This window comes from Mizuhopecten yessoensis, unplaced genomic scaffold (genome assembly GCF_002113885.1).
Source record: "Mizuhopecten yessoensis strain PY_sf001 unplaced genomic scaffold, ASM211388v2 scaffold7055, whole genome shotgun sequence".
Classification (NCBI taxonomy): domain Eukaryota; kingdom Metazoa; phylum Mollusca; class Bivalvia; order Pectinida; family Pectinidae; genus Mizuhopecten; species Mizuhopecten yessoensis.
Window position 1 is genome coordinate 692,893 of NW_018406858.1, and position 14,712 is coordinate 707,604.

General features: G+C 37.1%; 1 protein-coding gene across 1 annotated transcript in view; it reads left to right on the forward strand.

Moving 5' to 3' along the window:
- LOC110453012 (ras association domain-containing protein 2-like) overlaps window positions 1-14,712 on the forward strand; it is a 42,003-nt gene that overhangs the window by 24,735 nt on the left and 2,556 nt on the right. Inside the window, exons 3-10 of the mRNA XM_021501815.1 lie at window positions 3,072-3,373; window positions 8,127-8,205; window positions 11,135-11,386; window positions 12,026-12,223; window positions 12,594-12,695; window positions 12,869-12,920; window positions 13,177-13,388; window positions 14,461-14,558. Coding sequence (XP_021357490.1) covers window positions 3,072-3,373; window positions 8,127-8,205; window positions 11,135-11,386; window positions 12,026-12,223; window positions 12,594-12,695; window positions 12,869-12,920; window positions 13,177-13,388; window positions 14,461-14,558 — 1,295 coding nt within the window. The remainder of the gene's footprint in view (window positions 1-3,071; window positions 3,374-8,126; window positions 8,206-11,134; window positions 11,387-12,025; window positions 12,224-12,593; window positions 12,696-12,868; window positions 12,921-13,176; window positions 13,389-14,460; window positions 14,559-14,712) is intronic.

Here is a 14,712-nt window from a genome sequence, read left to right on the forward strand (position 1 = left end):
ATGTCTGGAGATTCCAGCCCAGACACCGCCAGTAAATCGCTCCAGTCTAGGAACAAATGCATTTTCCAGCTTCATTGGGCAGTTCCACAGACCATTGCAATGTACGGAGGCCTTATTGTGCCCTCTCTCTCTAAAGGAAATACATGCATGTCGAGATCTATGAAGTGTTCGGTTTTAGATATAGTTTCATTTTATCGTTGCCTTGAAGCACGATCGTTCTGTATATGGTTACAGTGTATTAAGACCATGTTACATGTAGCTACAGTGTATGGAGGCCTTGTTGCATCCTTTCTCTGGACGAAGTTGCCTTGTAGCAAGCTATGTATGGGGGCATTGTTGGACACCCTTTCTGGATCTTGTAGCACCCTTTTTTGAATGTAGTTAAAATATATTGATGCATCGTTGCACGCTCTTTTTGGATATTAGTTATAATGTATGAAAACCGCGTCCCACACTGTTTTCGATACTTGTTACACGCTCTTTTTAGACGAGGGTCTACTGCATGGAGACATTGCTGCACACTATAGATATAGTTACAATGTATGGAGGCCTTGTTGTGCACTCTTCTATATATTATAGTTTCAATGTATGGAGGCCTTGGAGTGCACTCTTCTAGATATAGTTACAATGTATGGAGGCCTTGTAGTGCTCTCCTTCTAGATATTATAGTTTCAATGTATAGAGGCCCTTCTAGATATAGTTCAAATATATGGAGGCCTTGTAGTGCACTCCTTCTAGATATAGTTCCAATATATGGAGGCCTTGTAGTGCACTCTTTCTAGATATAGTTACAATGTAAGGAGGCCTTGTAGTACATTCTTTCTAGACATAATTTCAATGTATGGAGGCCCGGATGCAACCTTTTTTTCTGGACGGAGTACCAATTTATTGAATCATTATTTCGCACCTTTTTCTAGATACAGTAGTAATGTTTAGATGCCTTGTTGCACACTTTTTATATACGAAGTACCAGTTTGGGATATGTATGGAGACTTTATTTCACACTCTTTATATAGACGTTCGACATGTCTGTCATTGAAATACTGATATATATTGATTTATTATAAACCATGAATTTCAGTCACATACAAAAGAAGAAAAGTATTGTGGTAATCTTTAGGGCGGATCCTGTCGTACTGCGTGTTTGCACGTTGTGTTAGAACATAACTTGATGAAATTGAATCACAATCAAATTGCATATTAGAAATATTAAGTTTCGTCTACGCCTTACGCCGAATCTACATCCTTAGATGGTCTCCAACCTATCCTGTATGCGACAAATCTCAAACCTTCCCTGTTAGGGGCTGGTACCTACTCTACCTAGCCCCGTCCCAAGCCGAGACTGCGTGTGGCTGGTGTCACACCTACCCTATCTAGACCAGTCCCAAGCCGAGACTTCGTGGGGATGGTGTCACCTATACCCCCCAAGCCGAGACTTCGTGGGGATGGTGTCAAACCTACCGTCTATTTATACCAGTCCCAAGTCTCGCCTATGTGGAGGTATTGTCACATCTATCCTGCCAGGGACTAGTTCCAAGCCGAGTCTGCATGGGGCTGGTGTTCTTTACTGTCCAGACTAGTCCCAAACCTAACCGGTCTACTCTTAGGATGTTCCCACACACGATCATGTCTGGGCTGTTTTGTTAGGGTGTGTCGATGTAACTTTGTTTCACCACACGTACCCTTTTCCATAACACATTCCCTACGGTAAATCTCACGATAAGAGATCAAATGTCAAATGGATCAAATTCATATTTAGCCCATGACTTTGAACGACTGGAAATAATTCGATAAATATTCACAAAAGAAAGCGTCCTACTACTAAGTACGAGACGGCGGATCAGCAGGTGATTTGCATATTCTAGAGTAGAGGTCGGACTCTCAATATTGTCCAGAGCTCTGCTAGTCCAACAAGGTAAACGAACAACAGACGTGTATTTCCTTATAACATGTCCACAGTTTTTGGCGACAATGAATGTGGTTAATGATATTTAAAGCGATGAGTGTAATCCTTCATCATTTTGTCTTCATCGGAGGCGAACAGATGCGGAAGGCATTCCGTCAAAGATTTGTGTGAAATCGATAAAACAATATTCATATATAAAACCTATAGCACGTAGATTTAACTCAGTCAGTATTTCTTTGGAATAGGACAGTATACCCTAAATTGAATCAAGGAATGCCGACGAGAAAGCTTTCTTGCAGAATTGGTTTAGATCAGTGCCTATTATATGCCTATATTATCTGCTGGAAATCGATGGATGGGCTGAGCAGTACGTGCTTGCTGTACGATTGGAACTCATTGATTACTACCTGCTTGTTGTCTGAATCATGTAGCGTGTACGGGCACCTCGCCTTAGAGTTTATAGCTAAGTGTTCTACAACTCTATTAGGCGACAGACAGTGCTCGGCAAATCATATTTACTGTGATACCGGGGACAGAAAAACTGGTTGTTCACCGCATAAGACAAAGTATTTTGATGTAATATAACAAATTAGACCAGATAAAAAAAACATAGGTTTTGTCAACCTCCCTCTCCTTATTTTACTGCCGACCAGAGAGTTTGAATGTCCATTTTTGTTTAGACAAGAACTAATTAATCAGGATGTGTGCTCAATCTATACAGTAGACAAAATAAATATAAAAAAAACTTCCAGAAAAAATAACAGTAAATTCCTTCCTACTTGTCATAAATTGTATTCTTTTATTATTTTTATATTAAAAAAAAAAAAACAACCTCTAAACAGATCTCGGATAATTTTTTTTGATTTTGTTGTATCATTTATATTATTGCAAGTTTCCTTGTAGCGGGTTTTGACCGCGTGACCAGATCTAGTTCAATATTGGTTAGTATCAAACCGTCGATATTTTGGAGGTCCCGGGTTCGATTCACGGTCTGGCCTGTTTGCATAACACGACAACAGTTTGATTAGAATGATTGAAATACAAAATAAAACATTTTTGTTTACCCTATTGCACCATATTTTACGGAATATAAGTAACTCTTTTTCTGCAAACCGTGCACGGCATACTTCGTATTCCATTGAGATTTTTAAAAATATAATTTCAGCACAAGGGATTGCCGTATTGTCATCGACCGTGCTATGCTGCACTGTTCGGACCACAGATGGTTGGTTATGGATCAAATGTCCACTCTCCGGCCAACTACAGAAAGAGCGGTGACCACGGAACTCTGTATAACGAGGAGCTGCCCTCCCTCGCCCCAAAAATGGTTTACGAAGTTCACATGAATGCAAAAAAATCAGAAGTGATTCGTCGGAAGCCAAAAGTGTGTTCTAGTCAGACTGTATTACCGTCTGTGGAGCCAGACCTAGAGGAGCTATCGTCTATACCACAGTTTGATTCTGAAACGTAAGTTTATTGGATAATCATCGTACAGAGGGACGTAGCGCCGTCAATATCTGCAACATATATAGTGTACACTGGTTAACGACATGTATTCCCTAGTTTATGACGATGTCGTGATACTTTTTTATTGTCTTAACACATCTATAGGCACCCTTGCTACTTATTTACGTATACAACCCCGCTTATACCCTTCCTCGTGCAGCTTCCCACGAGATAGACCTGTGCGTTGTTTTATAATGGCACAGCCTGCATTTAATATAATAAATTAGTTTCAAATTCTCATACTTTTACACATTAATTTAATGGTCAGTTATTTCTTTTTGGTGACCAGGTTTTTCCATAGGTTCTAAGATTCTACACTCCGAGTTTATTTTCTGTCGACTTTTCCACGTGCACCTCCACATTACGAGGTCGGCCAGTGATATTTACAACGGGAGTGATTTTTAAAATTAAAATTGTTATATAATAAAATATGGACATAGTGGCAAGTAATTGCCTGCGTCCATCATCCATCCTATTAAACGTTGCTTCTCTGTGTTGGCCTGACTTGTGTGATCTGGGAAAATCAATTCAAAGTAGAATATCTAAATTTTATTCACACTGATTTCATTCAAATGAAGCTTTATAATGTATTAATATGATATTTCCACAACTATGTGTAATTACGGTAGTTAAATACACGTATGCCGCACAATATCTAGACAAATGTGCCAGTACAGTGGCAACTCACGAGTAACAAATATACATGTAGTTCAATACGAGTAACGCCCCTTACCAGGAAATAGAGGATGGAGACAGCTAGACCCGTTAGAGGTCAGTGTCTACCATGTGTTGATGGAGTAACTGGTCGATTTGGCAGGTGAAGGATGACATCCAAGAAGCTTCCCAGGTGACTAAATCAGCTTCTTCATTGTCTTGTTTTAGCGTTAATGACCCTTATTAAAACATACGGTATATAATAGCAGTGCACGTGCTTTTGTAAGTAGTTTTGATGATGTTGACACTTGTCAAATCATGCTCCTCACTTATTACGATGTAGCCTACATAACAGTTACTAACATGTAGGTTCCTGCTCCCGATATTGACAATCTGGTAATATGTGTCACATCATAAATGTGACGTTCCTTCGATAAAAGTGTGTTTCTTTGATTACGATGTCTAACTGCAGTGGTATACAGTGGTATACAGTGGTATCCAGTATGCCTAACGCAAAATCGAAAGAAGAACTGTAATTTTAACTTGCACGTAGGATATGCGCTTACTAAGTAGACTGGACGGTACTTCAGGTGAACATGAGAAAGCGTGTTAGACTTTTACTCTACAACTGACCATTACGCATACCGATTACTCCTACTAGTTCGGCACATTTATAAATATAAAGATGTCTACAAGAAGCCTTTGTACAGGCCTATTGTAAGTTTTAACGGATACATTACATGTATGTCTGAGATAGTTTTAGTATATCACTTAACCAAAACATCACAAAAGGCTATAAATTATCCATGGATCAAAAGGTAGATAAGTAAAAGGTTTTATCCTCGCCTTACAGACATTTGACTGGGGAATATAACTGCATGTGTATCTATGAATGGGTATGCCTGTTGGAGTTACCTCCCTTATAAGTATTTGTACAATGTTTAGCTAGGGGCGGCCCTGCTGTTATATTAGTTTGTTCCTTCTTCTAGCCATTTCGTTTTAATTATCGAGATGATTCACAACCTCTCAAATAATAATTTCATCAAAGTTATATTTGGTTGTTAATCTGACATTTTCATTGATTTTTTTTGGCACATTTATCTGGGGAAAATGTACATTAAATAATACAATTTACCTGCAAACTAACCAGAACCACTTTAGCAACACAAAAGTGGGAAAGTTGCAGCTTCAATTTTACAATGCTTTATATGTGTGATATAGCAAAATCTTTAAAAACTTAAAATCTTATGTACAACATGTATACAATATAAATTGTATTAGATTAAACAAAAGTGTTTTTTTTTCAAATAGATTGATTATGCTGAAGGATTGGTATACAATTTTTAAGCCTGTAAGTACATGTATCAATGTGTATAACTGGGCCATTCTAAAAATGTTGTTTATTTGCCCTCTCCTACCAACACTAAATATACTCTACAAAAAGTAATTTTATAGATAGATAAATCATTTTCAGCCAGAGATATAGGTACTTTTTTTCATGATCTTGTATGGATACAAAGTATCAAATTAAGTGTTTAGTTTTATAGAATATCAAACAATTGCTGCATAAAAGTAATTAAGTTAGTATTGTATATTTACTATAACAATACAGCAATCGTTCAAGAGAATTTGTTTGTTTGAGTCAATATTAGAACTGACTGATAATGATTTAATTATGCTATTTAAATTTATTACTTTGCAGAACTTTACAAATGTGCAAATAAAATTTTAAAATTTTGAATTTGAATTAAAAAATGAAATATATTACATCTGTACTTAGAAGTTCAGGTTACAAATTTACCATCTTCGAAAGATTATCATACTTTTCAACCATTCAATTTTTAATGGGGGATTAACTATGTGTCAAAATATATAAAGTGTGTATATTGCTGATTTCAAAGGTAAAACATATAGGCTGATATATTGTGAGTTTCTGTGCAAAATTTGGATCGATACTTAACAAGTATTCTTAACCGGTTTTTAGTGTTTTTGAAAGGATATGTGTGACATAATAAATAATGTGTACACTTGTATATATATCCTTTTAAAATACAAGTTAAATCGCCACTAAGGGGTGGGGCTATAGTTGGATGGGAACAGCTACATGCATGTATATTGTATCCGGGTACATGTAGATGTATAATAGGTGTGGCAGGTCTGTTCTGGGTCAATGTTTATTAATGAATATCGATCGACCCTTGCTTTGTCTGTCTCTTTACAAATATATACTAATGGCAGTAACGCATAACTGATTATTGGTAGTTTTATGAAATAAGTTCATTGTGATATAAGGAATACATGTCCATCCATCAGTGTTCTATAAGTATATATGTAGTAACCTGCATTACTGGTACAGTGTACACAAGGACTGCAATCTAGACATTAAGTGCTTATCACAGAACTGAATGTTTAGGGTAGTAAGTGTAGATGTTTATTAATTCCCTGTATGTTCAGTATATATATGTGGAGTAGCTATTTATCTACTTAACCACTTATGATATCCTTTTATCACACAGACACATTTGACTTTAGACTTGCAGTACACAAAATTGGCATCCATGTCACAATAATTACATGCCTCCTTTTCTGCCGGAGGAGAGTGTGATTGTTAGGCTGTTTTCATTGAGAAATAACACGAGGATGTTTGTATTAAAAGTCGCTGGAACTAAGCCAGTGTACTGTGTGGTCACCAATCATATCCATTTAGCCATGAGTACTGTATACAACACTTGTTTATTGCCTACCACTAATAGGAGTGTGTTTTGCCAACTCACAGAGTTCGAAGCTGTGACCCTTCAAACATTTAAATGAGGTATTAAGTCCATGCCGATTCCACGTACATACATGGGTTGTAATTTAAGTGCAGTCCTGCTTATCTGCCTTCGTAATGGGTTGTTGTACACAAACGTAGAACGAATACCTTGATACTATTTGAGATCTACTCTGGCTGTCTTTCTCTGAAATATATTTTGTGGTCATCGGAAGTCAGATAGGAAATTGGTATATATATGTGTAAAAATATATATTTAATTTTGAGTCCCATACTTTTCTTGAGTGTTTTATTTACTTCACAGTGTGCTGCTAACCGTTCGGGACAGCTGCCATATTCCCCATACCATAGTTGTATAAATAAACAGGCTACGGAGGCTGGTACAATGTACCTGGCAGTCTATTTGTGGAAGGGTTTGATAACCGCCTCGGATAAGGACAAATGCATATCTAGGATACAGCTGGTGCCAAGGAGGCTTGTCTGCCCAGAACACATTGATTATGAATTATGATTTAGCTGGTTTAAAAAAATCAAGTAGTCTCTAGACACAGCTCGACTCCCACCTAGCTATAGACCATCTGTGGAGGCTCCAACACCCTATAGTGAATACGCTATGGCCAGTCATCACCTATATATATAAACCATCTGTGGAGGATTCGGGCCAGTTCACCTTGTGATCATCTATAGCATATAAATATGTCATTTAAATTGGTATGGCATTGACATTAAGAGGCGTGTTACAAGTTCTACTCCAGTGAGCTGTGTTTATGAAGGACTTGACACACAAGGATATACTACAGACTTACTGTAGGAAGCCACAGACTCCAGTAGATTCACCTCTCTGTTTACATTGTTGTGGTTTAAAGGCAGAAAAATAACACAATTCACAGGAGGTATGTGTATCCAAATTGTAACACACCAGTGACATTGTACACACATTCCAGACTAAAGGGATTACCTGTGACTTACTCAAGTATATGTGGCCTTGACTTCGCCGGATATTGCCTGTATAGATTGATTATAGTGGCATTTGTGTTTGTAATAGGTGATCACTATTGCTAGCGGGGCTAGGTCAGTGTACACCTGACATGGCCTCTCCACTTGACATAGAGGATGATTACCTGGCATGGTCCGCAAGGTATACTGGACATTTGTAATTCTTCAACTTTATAACGTGTTACTAAATACGTTTTGAAATTTGGAAACTTCCTGAATCCTGACCTTGGTTTTACACTGAAGGTCCAGTACACTGCTGTTGAATAATACAGTTAATTATTTTGTTCTTTACAGACAAGAGCTACTGCAGAAGATAAAAGATTTTAACAACTTCTATGAAGGAAAGAAGAAACAATCATTATCAGCTAACACAGTAAGTGACTACAGCCTATTTAATCAACAGTGTCTTACTGTCAACACAGTTATTACAGCCAACATAGTAATTATAGCCTAGTTAATTAACTGTATCTCAGCCAACAGGAATTACAGCCTAGTTAATTAACTGTATATTACAGTCAATATCATTATCTCACAGCCAACATAGTGATTACAGCCTAGTTAATTAACTGTATCTCACAGCCAACATATATAGTTATTACAGCCTATTTAATCAACAGTGTCTTACAGTCAATATCATAATCTTACAGCCAACATAGTAATTACTGCCTAGTTAATTAACTGTATCTTGCATATACAGGCAACATAGTAATTACAGCCTAGTTAATTAACTGTATCTTACAGCCAACATAGTAATTACAGCCTAGTTAATTAACTGTATCTTACAGCCAACACAGTATCTTACAGCCAACATAGTAATTACAGCCTAGTTAATTAAATGTATCTTACAGCCAACACAGTAATTACAGCCTAGTTAATTAACTGTATCTTATAGCCAACATAGTAATTACAGCCTAGTTAATTAACTGTATCTTACAGCCAACATAGTAATTGCAGCCTAGTTAATTAACTATATCTTACAGCCAATCCAGTAAGTACATGTAATTATATACAAGGAGGCTAGCTACATGTAGTCCCCCAATAGTACTACTGGTTGGGACTTGACATATAGGTGTATACTCTGTCAGTCCATGTGTCTCTCTGCCATGGGCATATCCTGTATAAATACACTAGTACTGTCACCTTGACCTACAATTATGAAATTTTGTATGACCTCTTGGAATGCTAGAGCATCACATACTGAAATCAGGTCTCATGCATCAATGTATACAGAGTTATGGCTCTTTGTTACTTTTCATATCAAAGTTTGTCTGGGTGTAAGTTTTTGTTGATTCATTTCAATATTTTGAAATTTATTTATTGTTTGTCCATTGTTACGAGAAAGCATCACAAGTGTTCTAAGTTTGACACTTTGCATTTTTTTTTTTTTTTTTTTTTTTTTAAATTACATTTGAAACAGAATGGTCATTGTTGAAACCGTGTAATTCTAATATCAGAATCATAATTTACAAAGCAATCCTAAAATTAATGCTGCGTCCTTATAGTCAGTTGTGACCTGTATTGTCCCTTATTTTCAAATCACCCGTATGTATTGTGGGCATATCTATGCCCGCTGTGCACTGAGCATGGTCTTGCAATTGTTAGTCCAAGATCTAAATTTGTTAGTAGAGTTGTGTAATGTTGTAATGTAATACACTTGTATACAGGTGTATATAGCTGTCATTGTCTACCTGTTCTGATAACTTCAATAATACTGATTGTAATTATAACCAAATTCCTGTTTAGGACATCTACAAATAGGTATTTTATTTGAATACTAAACCCTAGCCCTGAACACTTAAAACATGATTAGGTACACAGGTTTTCAAATGTATAAAAAAAGAGTTAAGAACGCCGCAGCACCTGTATTTTTGGTATATCTGGACTATGCTGAAACAGATTATATTGTAGACAACCTGTTGTTGCTACATGTACAACAAGCAGGGGAACCGAGTATACACAAACATACTGATAAATCTACAAGGTTTATATATACACACAATCTCACCATGTATGGGGGGGGGGCAAACTATCGCTCTAATTATAAATACATAACAAATAACACAAAGGGTCAAAGCTGAATGGTCAACATGTAATATTCTATAGTGCATTATCAAAGGTCTTTGAATGTAATCTTTAATCTCGAGCATTTTAGAAAATCTGGTACTAGCAGGATTAGATCTAAATAGGCCGTAAGTCACATAGATAATTGATTGGTGTATGGTCATTCACTGGAGGCTGTGTACTATCTTGATCTCAGTGTTGACTTCTGAACATATCAGTGGACAAATATTGAACAACCTCGAATGCCAGTGGTCAAACGGTCACCAGCGGGATTACAAACAGGATTGACCATTATCAATGGTNAGCAGAATGTATACATACTGGTAAATCCATAGGGTTATACTCCATACAAAATATATATTGATATGTATATACTACATACTGGTAACTCTATGTGCCTAATAACTACAAATTGTACATGTCAACATTACATGTATTGGTAACATACATCTGATGTACGTCAACATTTACAGATCTTCGTTTATATTGTGCATATCAGTGCTGACATTTTAGATAAGTTTATAATTTAAGGGACATCCAATCTTAGTTGTAATAAATTTATACACAAGTAAATACTGTACAGCATTTTTGATTAAGTGTAGTTAGATAGCAGTAACAAGCTAGAACCCATTACATCAACTAATACTCCTGTTCAACATCTGAGCCTAGCTGTAGATTAATGGTGCCCCCTGATGGGTGGTATACTGATAATACAGCTGTATCTCACTGAGGCTGAGTTATAAAAGTAATCATAATTGCTCTATTTAACTTCAGATTTAATGTCCCAATTAACCATAATCTTTTCAACTAAGAAAACCTCACAGGTAATTCCTCTTTTGAACGTCTGTATTCTTATAATTTACTATGGTATATGTCTATATATAGAGTGAGGAGTTTTAGGAAGAGTATATAAGTATTATAGTACCTGATTTAATGTACGTATAATTGTATGGTTTGCAAATGTGAATGATTATGGGCCACTAAAAAAACTAGTGATTTGATACCTGCAATATTACTACTCTGTATAGGTATATGATATGTAGTGCTACACAAGTAGTTACCCTAATAGAGAAAAGTTGTTTTTGCAATGCTGTTAACATTCTATTGTATGCGAAATTGTCATCATGTTTGCTGGTGCATACTTTGCAAAAATTTGGTAAATTTAATGGGAAATTTAATGGGAAATTTGCCAAAATTAATTGTGGGATCCTGTAGCATTGATTGTGTGTTGTATGTTACAGAACAGTCCTGACCTAGTCATACAGGGCCCCCTCAGGATCTACTGGGGTATCTTTAAACCTATACAGCTACAGCGCTGTGACAATGTGCCCTCCAATCTGCACCAGACTAACTGGCGGCACAGCTTCATCCCCGGGGACGTCCACCAAGGCAAGGGAGACAACCATGTCAACAATAATAGCTTCCTTCAGGCTGCAGAGGAGCCGAGTCGGTCTACCTCCTCACGGGTACCCGACCTGTTGGAGAATCTGCCTGTATGTACCGTTAACTTTGACAGACCTTTTAGTAATACAGTCATCAGGTAGCATTATCTCAAACTGAGAACCTTAGTACACCAGGAATATCCAAAAATGATTACAGATTCTATTTTCATTCCTCGTTCATTATATTTATGTTACAGTTTGGTCATTTCCATATCCTATCCCTATATCAACTCTTGACTCGTATGATATCAGCCTTGGGGTTGATATGGGAGTCTCGGGATATGATTTAGTAAAGACTATTGAAATGGCTGTTTAATAACCTATAATTGTTGTACATGTAATTAAGATTATAATCCTGATAACATTTCCATCAATCTAATTTCCTATAAGGTACTGTATAATTCAGAACTTTTACAGATGAATTGGATTTGAGAATAATATTTACCGTAAATGGCTAACTAAAGTTTAACAAAATGGATAATAGGTGGTTAAACATGGAAGAACCCATGAATGTTGTATGTCATCAGTTATATGGGGGAAAAAGAATTAATGTATTATCTTACCACCTGTACAACATACTAGCTGACAAAGAAACAATGTTTCATCTTACATAAGTGAAGCTGACAATAAAGTAAGACAAGGTTAGATTTATGTATTGTGATAGATAGATTACAATTTGTGTTCTTACAGAAACTGTCCCTGGAGGAGCCGTCATCCCCCAGCCATGCCAATAAAGGTTTTGACGACAGCATTATACAGACCCCGCCTGATGGGGTGGTGATGCGAAGGAAGAATATAAAAAAGTTCAACACAGTGGCATACCGGGGAGATTCGCGACCCAACAAGTGGAAACGGGCATCCATCAATGGTCACATCTACAACTTTGATGTAATATATCTTACCTTCTGTTCTCAACTTATATGTCAGTGCCATCAGTGCCACAGCTTTGACATTTTATCTTAACACATTCGAGACATCAGAGCCCTGGGAATATGGAAAGGAGCATGCAAAGCCTGACTTAAAAATGTACAATGAACTTTGTTTAAATCAGAGCGTAATTTGATTGGTGCGTTCAAAAATCGAAGTTGATTCATTATAGGTAGTGTATGTAAGTATGCATTTGATGGTGGTATGCCATGGCTTTGGTTGTTTCTCTGAATAGTCCTGTATAAACATGTGTTTCGAGTGTTCATGCTGGTAGCAGTCTGTGTACTGTTATCCTGGCTGTTTTCTGTATTCCTATGTTTGTGTGTTTCAGACACGGGTGTTCACACCAGTAATGGGCAGCTGTACCAGTGTGACCGTGGACAGTACATACAGCACGCCAGACGTCATCAAAACACTGCTCGAGAAGTTCAAGGTGCAGTCTTTTAATATACCCGGTACATGTACTATATTTAAAAAGTGGTGAAGGATATTAAATCCTAATTTCCATTTTCAGTTCTATCTTACATGCATCTAGAACAGGAAGCAGAAAGCATAATTGTGTTTAAAGTTTGATTTAATATTTTCATTGATTTTTTTATAATTCAGATTGAGAACCAGCCAAATGAATACTCATTATATTTAGTAACAGAAAATGGAGGTAAGTAAGAATACAGGATCTTTTGTCAACTGTGATCTGAGTAAATACCTGTCTTTAAGTACTCATTGTTATATGTTTAGTGATGTTTAACTATGATGCCTTATAAAAAAACTTGACACATCTTTATATGTGTTTTGTGATCCAACAAAAGCTTGTTAGGGACATTGACATCTTAATAAATGTGTTTTCTAATGGGAGAAAAGCTTCTGAGGTACACAGCATCCAGACATCTAATAGGTTACATGTTTTGTGATAGGAGAGAAGCTTCTGAGAGACACTGACATTCCGCTGCTGGAGAGGGTGGCACTAGGACCTGATGAGGTCTCAAAGGCCAAAATATTCCTGAGAGACAAGGTGGCCACACCCAGGAAGACTTCCCTGGTCCAGCTGGCAGTGCCGGATGTAGTGGTGGAGGAGGAGGAGGTAGAGGAACCTGTGCCAAAACCGGAACCACGATTACCACAAGAGGTACAAACATTATCTAACTGAGGTGATATAGGCAGGGCGAGGTTAAAGGGGGCACAAGTGATATGGTGAGGTAGGGATGAATTGGATTAGGGCTGTAGTGTTGTGGTATAGTAGAGAATGCATGGGAATAGTGCTATACAAAGAGTGTGGCAATAGATGCAAACAGATTAGGGATTTAGTGTTAACAGTTTTGGGAACAGGAAAGGGTGATGAGGTCATGTGTAGACCAGGAAGAGGTGAACATGTAAAAGAAGTGAACATGTAAAGATTAGATCTAGAGTGATGGTCAGACTGAGGATTAGATAATAGTCATATATAAGATAAGGACAACACATATTGTATTATGAAAAGATTCATGTAACATAACCAAAAAGTGTTAATATGTCATGTGGGATAACTCCAAGGTATTGGACAGAGAGAGCAATCTGTTCAAGCGGCAGATAGAGGAAGCCATCTGGATACGCCACAGTGGGCCAGTTCTGAATCGAGATGAGGGGGCTCATAGACTCTTGCACATCTATGACCAAGTATTAAATAAAGTGTAGCTGAATCGAGTCATTTTGGTACATATATAACCACTAATTGTACATATGCTTACAACGTAGCTGAATCGACATCGATTTGTGGACAACTCGTACATATTTTACACTTTTGTGTGCATACGCTTCACTGGTCATTTATCTGATGAAGGTGACAGAGTGCATACCATACTAGTCATCGAAACGTCACATATAAACACTTTTTGGTTGTGTTACATGAATCTTTTCATAATCCATACCTATCAACTGAAGAAAATGTTTAGAAAAAAAACAACATAATGTAGGTAACATGTGGGCTAATTACCAGAGAACAGTAAGGCGATTGAATAGTTACGGATAGTATATACATCAGTAAACTTTATGTAGATTGGAAGTAAGATTGGGGGATCAGAAAGGAAAGGGAAAAGCTTGATGGAAGAAGTTGAGATTAAAGGTCAACTGTGCACAAATTTTGTTAGAAAACATCAGATTTTTGATATGAAAGGTTAACAAAGAAGGAAGGTGTAGGTTATACGTGCTGTTTGTTCACATAGGTGGAACAGCTGCTCTCTATACCAGAGCCAGTACTGCGGGGCATCCTCCAAAAGTTTATCAAAGATGAGGAGACCGATATACAGAACATCCGAGCAAGGTAAGCTTAATATGTGCTTAAAAATTGGGATATGTTGTGATGTGTAAATTTCACAATTATCATGCTTCTGTTACATTAGTGAAGAGGCATTACGTGTTGGTCTTTTCTGCTCGTCAGTCAGTACTACACCTTGACATTTAGCTCTATCTCAGAT